This window comes from Lissotriton helveticus, chromosome 7 (genome assembly GCF_964261635.1).
Source record: "Lissotriton helveticus chromosome 7, aLisHel1.1, whole genome shotgun sequence".
Taxonomy (NCBI): Eukaryota; Metazoa; Chordata; class Amphibia; order Caudata; family Salamandridae; genus Lissotriton; species Lissotriton helveticus.
In genome coordinates this window covers 1,083,414,769-1,083,430,522 of record NC_136068.1, presented here as the reverse complement: position 1 = coordinate 1,083,430,522, position 15,754 = coordinate 1,083,414,769, and the positions used below count along the sequence as shown (strand labels likewise).

The 15,754-nt window shown below is 54.6% G+C and overlaps 1 protein-coding gene across 2 annotated transcripts in view; it reads right to left on the bottom strand.

The window, feature by feature from the left end:
• Window positions 1-15,754, bottom strand: part of RPTOR (regulatory associated protein of MTOR complex 1) — a 2,181,859-nt gene that overhangs the window by 733,553 nt on the left and 1,432,552 nt on the right. For both annotated transcript variants that reach the window (XM_078654105.1, XM_078654106.1), the window contains exon 11: window positions 6,005-6,106. In XM_078654105.1, the coding sequence (XP_078510231.1) occupies window positions 6,005-6,106 (102 nt within the window). The remainder of the gene's footprint in view (window positions 1-6,004; window positions 6,107-15,754) is intronic.

Sequence of the window (15,754 nt, the reverse complement as noted above, 5' to 3'; positions counted from 1 at the left end):
GTGCTTGGGACTCACGTCTGAGCATAGCTTTCCGCGCCAGGAATGCAGAGCCATGATAGACACCAACACTGGTGCCATGAAACTGGGGCTCTCAAAGGGAGATACCTTAACCCTAGATATCGGTTCGCATGGGAGGATGGGTGGGGCGGTAAGGAATCTAACACTAACTACTGTTTCTTACAGATATTTCGTTACCGAAGGTAAGTAACTTGTGCATCTGAAAGAAACAGGTTAGTGTTAGATTCCTTACCTTAGAATAGCAATACCAACCCCGGTGGTGGGTCTGCGAACCAAGATCACACCAGAAAGTCCTGGAGAACGGAACGGTCGAAAAAGCCATCTCTCCGGACTTGACTGTCCAGGCAGTAGTGCCTAGCAAACGTGTGCAGCGAGGCCCACGTAGCTGCCTGACAGGTGTCCTGCAAGGGGACTCCCCGACCCAGGGCAGTTGTAGCCGCCGTGGCCTGAGTGGAATGGCGCGCAGCCCAACAGGAGGCTCCTTTTTCGCCAAGGAATAACAGACCTTGATGCACAACACGGCCCACCAAGAGATGGTCCGCTTGTACACCGCCCGTCCCTTCCTAGCGCCCACGTAACCAACAAAGAGCTAGTCGTCCACCCGGAACTGGCGTGTGCGATTTAGATAGAAGGAGAGCGCACGTTTTGGGTCCAGACGGTGGAGCCTCTCTTTCTCTTTCGAGGGATGTGGAGGCGGAAAGAAGGAGGGCAAGGTGATGGACTGCCCGATATGAAAGGCTGTGACTACCTTGGGCAGGAAAGAAGGACGAGTCCTCAAAACAACCTTGTCCGAATGGAGAGAGAGGAAAGGAGGTTTAGAAGATAGAGTCTGGAGCTCACTCACTCTCCTGGCAGAGGTGATGGCAACCAGGAACACAGTTTTAAAAGTCAGAAAACAAAGAGGACAGTTATGAAGTGGCTCAAAGGGAGCGCGCATCAGATAAGTCAGTAAAAGGTTCAAGTCCCACTGAGGCATCACGAAAGGAACAGGAGGAAACATGTGTGTGATGCCTTTCAAGAATCTATTTACAACAGAGGACTTGAAAAGAGAAGGCTGATCAGGAAGCCTTAAGAAGGCTGAAATGGCCAAGAGGTAGCCTTTGATAGTGCCCAGAGCAGAGCCCTGCTGGGCAAGAGAAAGAAGAAAGAGGAGAACCTCTGAAAGGGGGGCAGAGAGTGGATCCACAGCCTTTGCTGTGCACCATGCCACAAATTTGTTCCACCTGCAGGCGTTCACCAATTTTGTGGAGGGACGCCTGGCTGACAGAATCACAGACTTCAGGAGGCAAGTCAAATCGCCTCAACTGTCGCCGCTCAATCTCCACGCAAGTAGGTGGAGACTGGACAGGTTCGGGTGAAGGACCGTCCCCTGCTGCTGCGACAGAAGGTCCTCCTGAAGAGGCAGACGAATCAGGGGATTGACTGACATGCTGAGTAGCTCGGGATACCAGTATCTTCATGTCCAGTCTGCAGCCACAAGGATGACTTGGGTCCGGTCTCGCCTGATCTTCTTCAGCACTCTGGGCAGAAGTGGGATAGGCGGAAAAGTGTACAACCGACCACAGCTCCACTCGCGACGAAAAGCATCTCCGAGCGAGTGCCGCCTTGGAAATTCCAACGCGCAGAACTTATGACAGCGCGTTCTCTTCGGGGGCAAATAGATCTAACCCAGGCTCTCCCCACTGCCGAAAGAGACCTTGCGCCACGTCCGAGTACAGACGCCATTTGTGATCTATCACGCACCGGCGGCTGAGTTCGTCCGCCCTGGCGTTCAGGGAACCTGCCAGGTGTTGAACCACCAGGGTGACGCCCTGGTGTTCCAGCCATGTCCAGAGGCGCAGAGCGTCCTGACAAAGGGTTCACAACCCCACCCGCCTTGTTTGTTACAGTACCACAATGCTGTGATGTTGTCCGTAAACACTTGCACAACACTTCCCCGGACAGAGGGAGGGAATGCCTTCAGTGCAAGATGGATCGCACGCAACTCATGAAGGTTGATATGGAGCCGGGACTCCGCCAGAGACTAGAAGCCTTTGATCTCCGCCTCTCCCATGTGGCCCCCCATCTCAGGAGGGACGCATCAGTCACTACTACGTGCTCCGGTTAGGGTAGGGAGAGGGATCTGCCACTGACCCAATTGCGGTTTGTGAGCCACCACTGCAGCTGACTCGCAGTGCCCTCCGAGATCAGGACATGGTCGGACATGTTGCCCTGATGCTGGGCCCACTGAAACTTCAGGTCCCACTGCAGAGCCCGCATCTGCCACCTGGCGTGATGCACCAGGAGGATGCAGGAGGCCATCAGCCCCAGGAGCCGCTGTATCAACCTGACCGAAACTCGGGATAAAGGCTGTAAGATCGGAATCAGAGCCTGAATATCCCGAACCCACTGTACGGGGGGATAAACCTGAAACTGCGCCAAGTCCAGAACCACTCCGATGAAAAGGATCTTCTGAGAGAGGCACAGGTGCGACTGATGGAGAACCCCAGCCAATGCAGGAGGTCGTCTGTAGTCTGGAGGTGGGAAACAACTGTTTGGGTTGAGCCCGCCTTCAACAACCAGTCGTCGAGATAGGGGAAGACTGGAACCCCTGATCTGCGCAGATGAGCTGCGACCACCGCCATCACTTTCGTGAACACCCGAGGGGCGCTGGTAAGGCCGAAGGGGAGCACGGTAAACTGAAAGTGCTCATGGCCTACTGTGACCGCAGGTAGCGCCGGTGGGCCGGCAGGACGGGGATGTGGAAATATGCGTCCTGCAAGTCCAACGCTACTATCCAGTCTCCAGGGTCTAGGGCAGCTAGGACCTGAGCTAAAGTCAGCATCTTGAACTTCTCCTTCCGGAGGAATCCGTTGGCGCTCCGGAGGTCCAAGATAGGGCGTAGGCCTCCTTTGCACTTCTTGGGTACCAGAAAGTAGTGGGAGTAGCAACCACGACCTACTTCTGGCCCAGGAATGCGTACGATTGCCCCCTTGGCCAAGAGGGCCATAACTTCCTCCTGCAGAAGTTGCAAGTGACCCCCGACATGCGGTGGCATTGCGGTGGCATTGCTGGAGGGGTCGCCTCGAAGGGGAGGGAGTAGCCCCTTCGGATGGTTTGCAGCACACACCTGTCCGACGTGATGGAGCGCCAGTGGAGGAAGTGATGGCGGACCCTGCCCCCCACTGGCGTCAAATGGGCCTGAAAGGTCAGACTAGGAATGCTTTGAAGCAGATGCTGCGGATGTGGACTTACCTTGCCGTTGTCCCCCGGCACCGCCACAGCGGTTACCACTTCCGCGTTGAGGCTGGTTCTGCGGCCTATGGCTGGCAGGACGTGTGGGGGCCCCCCTTTCTTGGCTACGAAAGGGGCGAAAAGCAGAAGTTTGCTGGGGCTGGCCCGACAGGCCCAAGGACGTGGACGTAGCCCTGGAGTCCTTGAAAGACTCAAGCGCACTGTCTGCTTTGTCGCCAAAGAGGCGACGGCCATCGAAGGGCATGTCCATGAGCGTGGCCTGGACATCGCCCGAGAAATTGGCGGGCCTCAGCCAGGCGTGGCGGTGAACCGCCACAGTCGTGGAAATCGCCCTTCCCAGCGAGTCCGTGGAATCCAGTCCACACCTGATGGAATAACGCGCCGCATCCCGCCCTTCCGCAAGGGCTTGGCCGAGTCGGGCCCGGGCCTCCTCCGGGCACTGGGGCAGCACGCCCGCAACCATGTCCCACAAAGAGTGGGTATAACGGCCCAAAAGGCAAGCGGTGTTAATAGACCGCAAACCCAAACTCAATGAGGAGAACAGTTTTTTTCCAAACTGATCAAACCTTTTGGATTCCAGATCTGGGGGAGTGGTGCGGAATGCAGTCTGGGACGTAGAAGCTTGGATCACCAGGCTCTCGGGGGTGGAGTGCACGGACAGAAAGCTAGGCTCGACTGGAGCCGGGCGGTGGCGTCGGGCCACATTCCAATCCACAGGGGGCACTGTGGAGGGCTTGGACCAGGTGCCCAACAGAACGTCAGTGAGGGACTCATTGAATGGCAGTAGAGGCTCCGAGGAGCTTACTGCCGGCTTAAGCACCTAAGTGGGGAGGATAGTCCTCACAGCCGCAGCAGGGAGCTCAAGAGCCAAGGCTTTGGCTGCCCTGCGCAACACCACACCATAAGTGGCACCCTCCTCCATAGCCACGGAGGGGGGAGAGATGAATCCAGTGTCAGGCGATGTGTCCAGACCACTGGCCTTCCCTAGCTCGTCTGCACAGTCCTGGCTCAACTGGCACTGCTGTGCCAGAGGGTCCTCAGACCCCTCCCAGTCCTCCCCTTCATCCGTGTCCTGGTAAACAGGCTGGAATGACGGAGCCGTGTAGTAGGTGAAGGCCTCACCCATCGTCGCCGGAGACGGCGCCGAGTGGCACCGTTCCGACGCCAGACTCGGACGGGGCTGAAACTGGGGCCGATGTCGTCCGCGGACGGCGCCGGGAGCGACACCATGGGGGTCGGCGCCAGCGGAGAGGTCGTAAGGTCAACTGGCGTAGACCGGGATCCAGGCACAGATCCCACGGGGCCGGCGGCGTCGGGACCAAAGTCGACGACGGCACCGGGTTCGAAGCACCCGACGGCACCGGGTTTGAAGCACCCGACGGCACCGGGTTCGAAGCACCCGACGGCACCGGGGTCGAAGCACCCGACGGCACCGGGGTCGAAGCACCCGACGGCACCGGGGCCGAAGCACCCGACGGCACCGGGGCCGAAGCACCCGGCGGCACCGGGGCCGAAGCACCCGGCGGCACCGGGGCCAAGGCACCCGACGGCGCCGGGGCCGAAGCACCTGACGGCGCCGGGGCCGAAGCACCCGACGGCGCCGGGGCCACCCGCCTAGGCCCCAAGTTGGGTCTGCGGGGCCCGAAGGCGCGCCGGCAGGCCTCAACTCATTGCCATGAGTCTTCATGGCAATGAGGAAATCACGAATTGCCTCCGGCGTCGCTCGCAGGCCATGGACCGGAGGGTATGGGCCTGGAGGTGGCGCCTGCGGCTCAGACAGAGCCGCGCGGGGGGAGTCGCCCGAACCCTCAGCCGCGTCACGCGAGCGGCGAGGGGAGTCAGAAGAGCAATGTCGCCTCTTCCACTTCTTCTTGGAGTGCCTCGACTTACCGGAGGACTTGGAGCCAGACCAGTGCTGGAGATGACTCGAAGAGCGACGACTGCGGCTCCGCGACCGGTCCCTTGACCTCCTCCTTGACCTGGACCTCGACCGGCGCGGAGCCGACTGCCGGATCTAGAGTAGCTTGCGGGACCACTCCCGCCTAGCTTTCGAAGTCAAGGCCCGGCAGTCGGGGCATGACTTGTCATCGGGGTCGGACCCGAGGCAGTAGAGACACCGACGGTGGGGGTCGGTCACCGACATCAGGCGGTGACAGGCGTCGCATGGCTTGAAGCCAGGCATCCCTACAGCACCAGGAGTCGAAGTCGACTCGAAAAAGAGATCCAAAATAGATCAAAAAGTTATTCAAAAAATGACAGAGTACTGCTCTTCCCGGATCTGCGCTAGCTGGCGCGGAAAAAAAGAAGAACTGACGTCAGCGCGCGGGAGCGGCGTCTAAGTAGTCCGACGACGTCATCCCGGCGATCACGACGCCGACGACGGACGCGGAGCCGCAGAACACGCCTACCGACGCGCAAGGGTACTGCTGACGAAAACTTTCCGGATCCAGCCTGACGCCGGGGATATTCTAAGGTAAGGAATCTAACACTAACCTGTTTCTTTCAGATACTGAGGATACCTCTGTCTGCCCAGCCTAAACACACACCAATGCTGGGAAAGTGATCAGCCTGCAGAGCGTGTCTGATTAAGAATTGCAGTCTAAGCTCATATTCAGGAAGGAGTAAGCACACAGTGATCCACACAAACAGGCATCAAGATCACCGACAAAAACACAATAATCTTATGACTCTGGAGTGGTCAAAGGATGCACAAACAGCAAATGGCATGCGAGTAAGGTGGCACAAGACTCACCTGCAGGACGATGGGCAGCTGTTCAGGTGGGTTTCGGTTCTCGACACCCATAGTTAGCCACACCTGGAAGGCTGTCAGCTGCTCAGCAAAGAATGGACTGTGCTGTGAGTTGGGCGAAAAACAAAAGGCACACAGTTAATATGGCAAAGAAATCCAGGTGTTGTCTGAAACAGAGCTAGAAAGGTTAAATGTTTTTGTAACTTGAGGTCAAGCCTATGACCCTTGCATTGTTCAATGAATAAGTTACTTACCTTCAGTAACACTCTTTCTGGTAGATACCCTATCCAGTCGCAGATTGCTCACCTTTTGAATTTTGCCTAGGAATCAAACTGGATCCGGGAACTTTGCAGCAGCACCTCTAAACCAGTATGTGGAATGACACTGTTCTGCTCCAAAAATTTTTTGCGGAGCCTCGATTGAGATTGGCACCACTCCCATGCGCCATCAGCTGCATTCAAGAGTGTCTATGCCCCAAGATGTAGAGCACCAAAAGCAAATAGGTGTTACCAGTATGCAGATTCCTAGACTTGGGATCTTATTACTTAATTGTGCCGAACCATAAAACGGGGAGAGCGGGAGGGTCGCTGAGAAATCTGCGGCTCGATTGTCTCTCTACCACCAAGAGCAATACCATAACTTGTTCTTCTGATAAAGACTTCTAGCCCCAGATTATTCTCCTTTTGATTAGATACCAAAGCAGTACCTATTAGGAGGTGGGTCTGTGGATAGACTATAACCAGAAAGTTCTGCAGGGCCGAGCAAGCAAAATGCCCCTCTTGTGGACAGACAATAGTGCTTTCTGAACATATGGAGATAAACCCATGTAGCCATCTGTCAAATATCCAGGACAGGGACTCTGTGTGCCAACACCGTCTGTGCAGCTTTGGCTCTGGCAGAATAAGCATTCAGTCCTTCTGGAGGTTACCTTTTAGCCACTGCATAGCAGATCTTAATGCAGAGCACTATCAGGCAGGAAATGGTTCTGTTATGAACAGCCCTGCCTTTTTTCACTCCATAGAAGCCCACAAAGAGCTGATCATACACCTGTTGTTCTTTGGTACGATCAATGAAAAAAATCAGCGCTCTTTTGTCGTCCAAGCGATGGAGCCTCTCATCCCTAGATGGGTGAGGCCAGGGATAGACCTCTGGGTAAGATGATGTTCTGACCGACATGGAATGGCGTCACAACTTTAAGCAAGAAAGATGCCTGTACCCACAAAACCAGCCTGCTGGGGAAGAAGGTGGCGTATGGCGGGCTGACACAGATAACTTGAAGCGCACATACACGCCATGCCAATGTTATATCAACGAGGAACACGTCCTGAAAGTGAGAAGCCACAAAGGGCAGCTGTGTAGCGGCTCAAAAGGAGTGCCAATCATATATGTCGGGACCAAGTTAAGGTCCCATTGAGGAATGACAAAGGAAGAGGTAGGAAACAAATGTAAACCTTTCAAAAGGTGCATTATTTATTTATTTGAAAAGTTTTATATAGCGCTGGCTAGACCCGGAGGTATAACTGGAGACTTAAACAATAAAAAACACAAAAAAGCAGAAAGAACCAAAAGGTACCTGTTGGAAATGGGATCCCTGGCTGGCCAGGGCTTTCGCCAAAGTCAGTCAGAGACCACCACTCCCAAGTCAGGGCAAGGGAGTTACACGCCAAGATAACCCCTACTCACCCTCTAGGTAACGTGGCGCGAGCAGCAAGGCTAAACTTGGAGGCGATGTAAGTTAAGTATTTGCGCACGCACCCCAGCAACAACAACCAAAGGCCCACCACAAAGGAAACTCCACACAAGGTTATGTAAAAATAGCCTTTGTATTATAATAAATATACATCAGATAAAACACACATCTTGTTACACTGTGCCAACAGGCACGGGCGGAATTTACAAGGGATATTGCACAGGACAGGGCCACTTGGACCACTGTCAGGGGTATCAGCACTTTTAGAAATAATACTTTCAGAAATAGCACTTTAGAAAGTAAAATCAGTGTAGCACACAATATAAAAGTAGAGCATTCAACCAGTATTCACTGGTAACAGGACCTCACTAGCACCACCTGTACTAGGGAGAAAAACAACCACCTACATGTCACACTACCTGTAGGGGTGTAAAAACAACACACATGATGCATTAACATTCAGAGGTGTAGCAATAACATTGCGCAAAACTTAGATCAGTCACCACCTGTGACAGTCCCTGTGTCCCAATGTCAGGGCCTAAACGTAGCAGTTGCCCACAAAGTGCTGGGCAACTGGTTCAGGGAAAGTTAGGGCAACGTTGGAGCCTCTCTGGGCTCAAGAACCACCACTGTGGCACTGCGGAGCCTCACTGGACTCTCAAAGCGAATGACCCTCTCAGAGCCTCTCTGGCTCGTAACAAGAATGGGCAATGAGCCTCTCTGGGCTCACAAAGCAATCTGCCACCTCGAGCCTCTCAGGGCTCAAAACCAAAAAGGTGCAGCCTCACTGGGCTGTTGGGGTCCCTCACGGGGGACCTAGAGCCAAGGGGGGGGGGCCACGAGCCTCTCGGGGCTCTGTAGCAACTGCGAGGTCTGGGAGTCCCTCACGGGGGACTCAGGACACAAGAAAATGCCCCAGAGCCTCTCGGGCTCACAGAACACAGAACGGGCTCCTCTCAGTGGAGCGGCCCTCCCTCAATGGGGCCGCTCGCAGGACACACGAACCCGCCCTCGCACTCACCGGCTGATCAGCTGGGCCGCGGGCGGGGCTCCTCTCCTCTCGTCCCGGGGCTCCAGGCACGACGCGGCAGGCTCTGCTCCTCGAGAGCTCCCGCTCCTCGGGGCTCTCTGGACACTTCTCCCTGGGCTCTCCCTCACTTTGGGAGCCTGGGGAGGAAACGGGAAGACGCCGGCTTCTCTCTTCACCGGAGCGCGGGGTGGCCTCCCGTCCGCTTCCGGTTGCCTCTCTGTCTTGCCCCCGGCCTGCCTGACTTCCGGGTCGCGGCAGCGGGGCGGGACTTCCGGTCGGCCTCTTCGGGGCCGCGCTGTGATTGGTCGGCCGCCTCACCACTTCCGGGTCGCCGCGGGCAGCGCGGCGGCTCGCTTTTAGACAGGCAGGCGGGCTCCCATCCGAGGAGTAGCTTACTCGTGGCAATAAATCACGGACCTGGGCACAATGAAAGCGGCAATGAGCGGGGTGGCACCCGCGCCGCCAACTCGCCACACGGGGCAGTCAGATGCCGGGTGGGCACCGGCTGTGCACACCCAGCGCTAGCAGCGCTAGTAACGAAGGGCAGGCACTCCCAAGCGCCTCCAGGACAGAATACAGCGCTCACAGCGCTATGGCCAAAATCCAGCGCTTCCAAGCGCTAGGCAGGCGATTTCAGCGCTCTCAGGCTGCAGGCAAGGAGTCCTCAGTGCACCCCAGCACTGGAGGACAGGACAAGGCTCCAGCAGGGGCTGGAGGCAGGCAGGGGGGGCAAGGCTGGGCCAGAGCCAGCACACTGGGTCTCCAGGCAGGGAGACACCCCAAGTGGCGGTCCTCCTGGCCCCAGCAGCAGCAACAGCCCCCTCTGGCAGGATCCAAAAGCAGAACATTTTCCAAGGGGACACAGCCCCTTCTTATAGTACCAAATCCTTTGTTTGAAGGTGCAGGGTGGGGGGAAAACCAGTTTCAGCTGGCTTTGGAGCACTCTTAATGGCCCAACCACCCATTTCATTCACTGGGGAGGCTAGGGTCGTTAGACACACCACAGGGGGGCGGAGCCAGCATTGTGTGGGGAAAACCCAGCCCATCCAGGTACACTCCTCCCACACATCACTCATGCTAATCTCCCACTCACCACCGGGCAGACCCATCCAGACTTCCTGGAGCCTGGCATGCCAGCCAGCTCCAGCCAATCACGCTCCAGCACCCTCACAGCACACGCACACATATCTCAATGTCCAGAAGTAGCACTTCCTTTCTAGACACATACATGCCGCAGACACCATCTCGCAGCATTCACTCTCACAAGTTTACACATACTAAACTCGAGCCTGCACTCCCCACGCATCAGGAACTACCAGGGACACACACATTCCCCATGCATTCCTATGGGAGGGCAGGCCAGCCATGCTACACGCACGCACTTTCACTCTGGGACCCAGGGAAAAGTGCGCAGAGACCCAAAAAATCACTGACACAGGGTCACACATAAAGCAAAAAGTTTAGGGGTGAACCTGCCCTGCGGGCCAAGTCCAACACAACCCCCTTCCAGCCAAAACGCAGGGGAGAACAATCACCACCGTGATGGACTTCCCTGCTTGGGGCGATAGAACACGGACGCAGGCCCGCCACTGCCGGGACATCCTCCTGTTCTATGCCATGGTGAACCCCTAGGGCTCCTTCTAAAGCTACTGTAAGGACCAACTGGGCTACCCCACTGGTACTCCTCAGCTGTCCGCGGCCAGGACCAGGCCCTAGGCCACCCAGGTGCCACTGGTTCCTGCCTACTCATGAAGTGGGGGGTAGTAACCCCAGGCCCATAGTAGCCATTCTCCACTCCTCCTGTCTGCAAGACAGGGCTAGACTGCCACTGGTTCTCCAGCCTAGGGTCTACGACCTCAGGTGGACCAGGAGTCTCAGGGAAGGCGCTCCTCCCCTTACCTCTTCTTTTAGGGTTCCTCCTCCCCGTGCGAGGGGGACACCTAGAACGGCATTCCAACCTAGGGTTTAACCCCTCAGGTTGCACCGGGGTCAGAGGTGGGCTCTCCCACCCTCTGCACCCCCTTCCAGAGGTCTGCCCTCTCCCACCTGGAGAAGTTCCTCTGGAAAAAGAACCGGTCAGGACACTGGTTACAGTCGTCCTACCCTTCAGGTCAGGCTGATCCTGAACCTGGCCATCCAACCTCCGGTCTAAAACCTTTGGTGGAACAATTGCCTGGCACTCCAGGACTTCTGGGGACTCACACACAATCCCCCTGAGGCTAACAACTGACACATCTGTTGTGTGACTGTCTGGCGCAGATCTCCCGCCCTCTGTCCACCTGACAGTGCGTGACGATCCCCCAGACCAGAAGTGGCACCACCCGGGTCCCTCCAAGAAGATCTAGCCCAACTGGCTAGTCTCTGGTCCACTGGTGCATCCACTGGGAAACTCATCCCCCAATCACTCCTCACGCTGGACTCCTGTACCCTCCCTACCGGAGCGGTACTGCCAGCCTCTAGAACCACAGGAGCTCTGGTTACAGACGCTCCAGGTCCTCTACTCACTAGGAGATCCTCCTCAAATGTACTAACAGGACAGCCTAGGTCCCCAACCTGGTGTTCCCTCAAGAAACCACCCAGGCTCTGAGACAGGGCTTCGGGCCTCTGGGGGCTCTCAGCCACCCACTGACTCCTGCTCCACTGAGCCAGGTAGTCAGCCCCTACAACCTTCTCACTAAACTGGGACCTAGCTGGGCTACACTGAGCCTCTTCCACCACGCTGGGCTGGAAGATACCTGAACCACTTCTTTTGGACTCACTCACCAATGACTCTACAGAACCTCTGGCCCTTTCCCAGCGGTCTGCTTCCTCAGCAAGTAACTCTGGATCAGTAAATCCAACTTGCAACAGGTGTTGGCGCAACTCTGGCGAACAACCACTGAGCACCTGCTCTTTGACAATAAGATCAAACAAGACTTCAAAATCAGAGTCAGTGTGAACCTCTACCCAAGCCCACAGTGCTCCATGACATTCATCCTCAAACTTCTCCCACGACTGGTGAGGCAGCTTCCTACTGCCCCTGAATTTCACCCTTAACTCCTCTTCTGGGGAAACAGGTACCAGACTGGGGGGACTGGGATTTCCTATACTGGAACCTAAATAGCTGCCACCACTGGACTCAACCCTCCCTGGGGGATCCAGAAAATTATGACTGCGGTCAGGGGATAACCTACACTCTAGGGCTATCTTCTCCCTGGCCAAGGCCCTCTCAGCCTCTGCAGTCCGCTCATTCACACCCTCAGCGCCTCCAGGACAGAATACAGCGCTCACAGTGCTATGGCCAAAATCCAGCGCTTCCAAGCGCTAGGCAGGCGATTTCAGTGCTCTCAGGCTGCAGGCAAGGAGTCCTCAGTGCACCCCAGCACTGGAGGACAGGACAAGGCTCCAGCAGGGGCTGGAGGCAGGCAGGGGGGGCAAGGCTGGGCCAGAGCCAGCACACTGGGTCTCCAGGCAGGGAGACACCCCAAGTGGCGGTCCTCCTGGCCCCAGCAGCAGCAACAGCCCCCTCTGGCAGGATCCAAAAGCAGAACATTTTCCAAGGGGACACAGCCCCTTCTTATAGTACCAAATCCTTTGTTTCAAGGTGCAGGGTGGGGGGAAAACCAGTTTCAGCTGGCTTTGGAGCACTCTTAATGGCCCAACCACCCATTTCATTCACTGGGGAGGCTAGGGTCGTTAGACACACCACAGGGGGGCGGAGCCAGCATTGTGTGGGGAAAACCCAGCCCATCCAGGACACAGGTACACTCCTCCCACACATCACTCATGCTAATCTCCCACTCACCACCGGGCAGACCCATCCAGACTTCCTGGAGCCTGGCATGCCAGCCAGCTCCAGCCAATCACGCTCCAGCACCCTCACAGCACACGCACACATATCTCAATGTCCAGAAGTAGCACTTCCTTTCTAGACACATACATGCCGCAGACACCATCTCGCAGCATTCACTCTCACGAGTTTACACATACTAAACTCGAGCCTGCACTCCCCACGCATCAGGAACTACCAGGGACACACACATTCCCCATGCATTCCTATGGGAGGGCAGGCCAGCCATGCTACACGCACGCACTTTCACTCTGGGACCCAGGGAAAAGTGCGCAGAGACCCAAAAAATCACTGACACAGGGTCACACATAAAGCAAAAAGTTTAGGGGTGAACCTGCCCTGCGGGCCAAGTCCAACAGTACCCTTAAACTGTGCCCAGAGCAAAGCCTTACTAGGCAAGGGACATTACAAATAAGAACATGCTGATAACTTTGCCTGGAGGGAGTTTATCTGCTGAGGTCTGCACCAAATCAGAAATTGTTCCTAATGACATGCATAAACAGTTTTTGTTGAGGGATGCCTGGCTGCAAGATTACATCAACCACCTCTGGAGGAAGGTCGAAGGTGTTTAGCTGTTGCTGCTCAATCTCCTACCATGAAGGTGGAGATTGCAACTGCCCAGGTGTAGAACCCTACCCTGTTGCTGTAATAGGAAGTTCTCCTGGAAGGGCAGCCTGATCAGAGGACAGATGCTTAGGTCCAGAAGTTCTGTATACCATACTCTGTGCCTAATCTGGAGACCCTAGGATGACTTGGGTCTGTCAGTCCTGATCTTCTTGAGAAATCAGAGCAGGAGTGGTATTGGCTGACAGGCATTTAGAAGTCCAGAGATCGAGGTGGTATGCATCTGTGGGCAAGAGAGGCCTTGGAAACTCCAACGCACCGAAGTGCCGACTTTGTTCATTCTCGGCAGTGGTGAACATATTGAGCCAAGGATCTCCCAATTTGTGGAAGAGACCTTTCACCACCTGCAGGTGGATAACTGTCATTTGTGATCCGCAAGGCATCGACGGCTGAGCTTGTCCGCCCTGGCATCCAATGATCCTACTAGGTGGTATCCCCATCAGGAAAATACCTTGAGGGTCCAGCCATTTCCAGAGCTGTAGGGCCTCCTACCACAGGGTTCGAAGGTTGATACGAAGCAAGGACTTTGCTGGGGCCAAAGGCCTCTGTTCTCCACCTCTTCCAGATGGCCAACCTGTCAGACCCGAAATTCTTGGTGTGGTCTTCCTCCAAATGTTTTTTGCCTTCTCCCTACCTGGTTGCTGAAATTGGTTTGTGTTGGCATTAGGTCTATGTGCATTTTACCACTGCTAACCAGAACTAAAGTGCTTGTGATCTCTCCTTTACAAATGGTAAAACTGGCTTACACCTGATTGCCGCATTGAATTTACTTATAAGTCCCTAGTAAAGTGGTATTAAATGTACCCAGAGGGACTGCACATTAAATGCCACCAGGGGGCCTGCAGCACTTAGTTTGACACCCACCTACGTAGCCCTGTAAAACATAACTCAAGCCTGCCACTGCAGGCTGTGTGCAGTTTAAAAAAGCAAATTTTGACCTGATAAAATAAACCTTTTGCCAGATCTAACCCCCCTTTTTAATAGATATAAATAATCTCTAAGGTAGGCCCTAAACAGCCCCTAGGGCAGGCTGCAGCATATCTACAAATGTGTTCATCATGTGTTTTTAAGTTTTATATGTCCTGGTAATGAAAACCTCCCAAATATGTTTTTCACTACTGTGAGGCCTACATCTCCCATAGGATAACATTGGCTACTCTATTACCTTTAATAAGTGCTAAATTTTGATCGGGATCAGGCAAACAATGTCACGTTTGGGCTCAAATGAATTGTAGTTTAATATCCTCTTTAATGGTAAAATCCGATTTTAGATTACAATTTTGATAATGCCACTTTTAGATAGTTGGCATTTTCCTGCCCTAAACTTTATGAGGCTTTCTAGGAGTCACCAGCTGCCTCGGTCTGTTAATTGCTCTCCAACAGGCTGTGTACTGGGCCAAGAGAAAGTGAACACTAACTAGTACCCGGGAATAGCTGGATGGAGCTGTTCCCAGCCCTACTTACATTTCAAATGGCTGCCTCCAACACAATAACAAATTAACTTGCCACCAGCCTTTTGTCACCATAGACCTATTGGAGCCTGGACAAGGGAAGAAAGTTGAAGTAAGAAACTTTTCTGAATCAGATGTTAGGGAGAGAAGGGAAGGGTGGACTAGAGGTTTCTTCCACTTTAAAGGGTGGCACAAGGCATTAATTTTGGACTTCCTGAGCCACTCATCAGCCCACTCCTGGACCTGCGGACATTACAGAATGACTGCCTTGTTCCCCAGAGGAATGCCCTGCTGCCTGAAGCCTGTCTTGTTCACCAGAGGACTAACCTGCTGCTTGAAACCCACCTTGTTCTTCGGAGGTCTGACTTGCTGATATCATAGGACTGCACTGCTGGCTGGTTGAGGCCTAACTTCTTCCTCAGAAGACTGCCCTGCTGGTTGAGATCTGCTTTGTTCTTCAGAGGCTTCCCATCTGCTTTCAGAGGACTGCCCTTCCCATTGAGGCCTACTTTGTTATCTTGCTGCTTAAAGCCTGCCCGGCTCTCTGAGACATGACCCCCCCCCATCATACCAGGCTAAACTGAGTGACTCCAGGGGTTAGCTAGCAGACCATGCAATTTTAACCACTTGGCTGCTAAGGCCCCTCTGGCCCCTCAATGTAATTTCCATTGAAATCAATGGAAACTCCATGACGAGTTACCCTTGTCATTAGCACTGAAGGGGTTAAAGGTTTAAGTAAAAAATAGCTTCAAGAAGCAGAAAGCGCTAACTGTGGATATGTGGTCACGCTAGACTGGGACAAAGTCATAAATTCAGGCGGACTGCGATGGAGAGCAGACCGAATACAGGGACCAGGTTAGTCCCACTGGAAGTTACCTTCTCACAGACCTGTACGCAGAGTTCAAAACTTCAAGATTTCACACGAGGAGCTCAGCTAGTGTCAGCCAAGGATCCAAGACCTGGAGAGGCTTGTCTTCGGTATCAGGAACTCCCTATAGCAGAGGCCAGCAGGCCGGTCCAGTTTCAGGTCTAGGCAGATCGAGTTGCAGGGCCAATTGCAGGTCGAGGTAGTTCTAGTTGCAAGAGGTCAACTGGGTGGTTGAAGGGAGGCCTCTGGAGATTGTTGTGT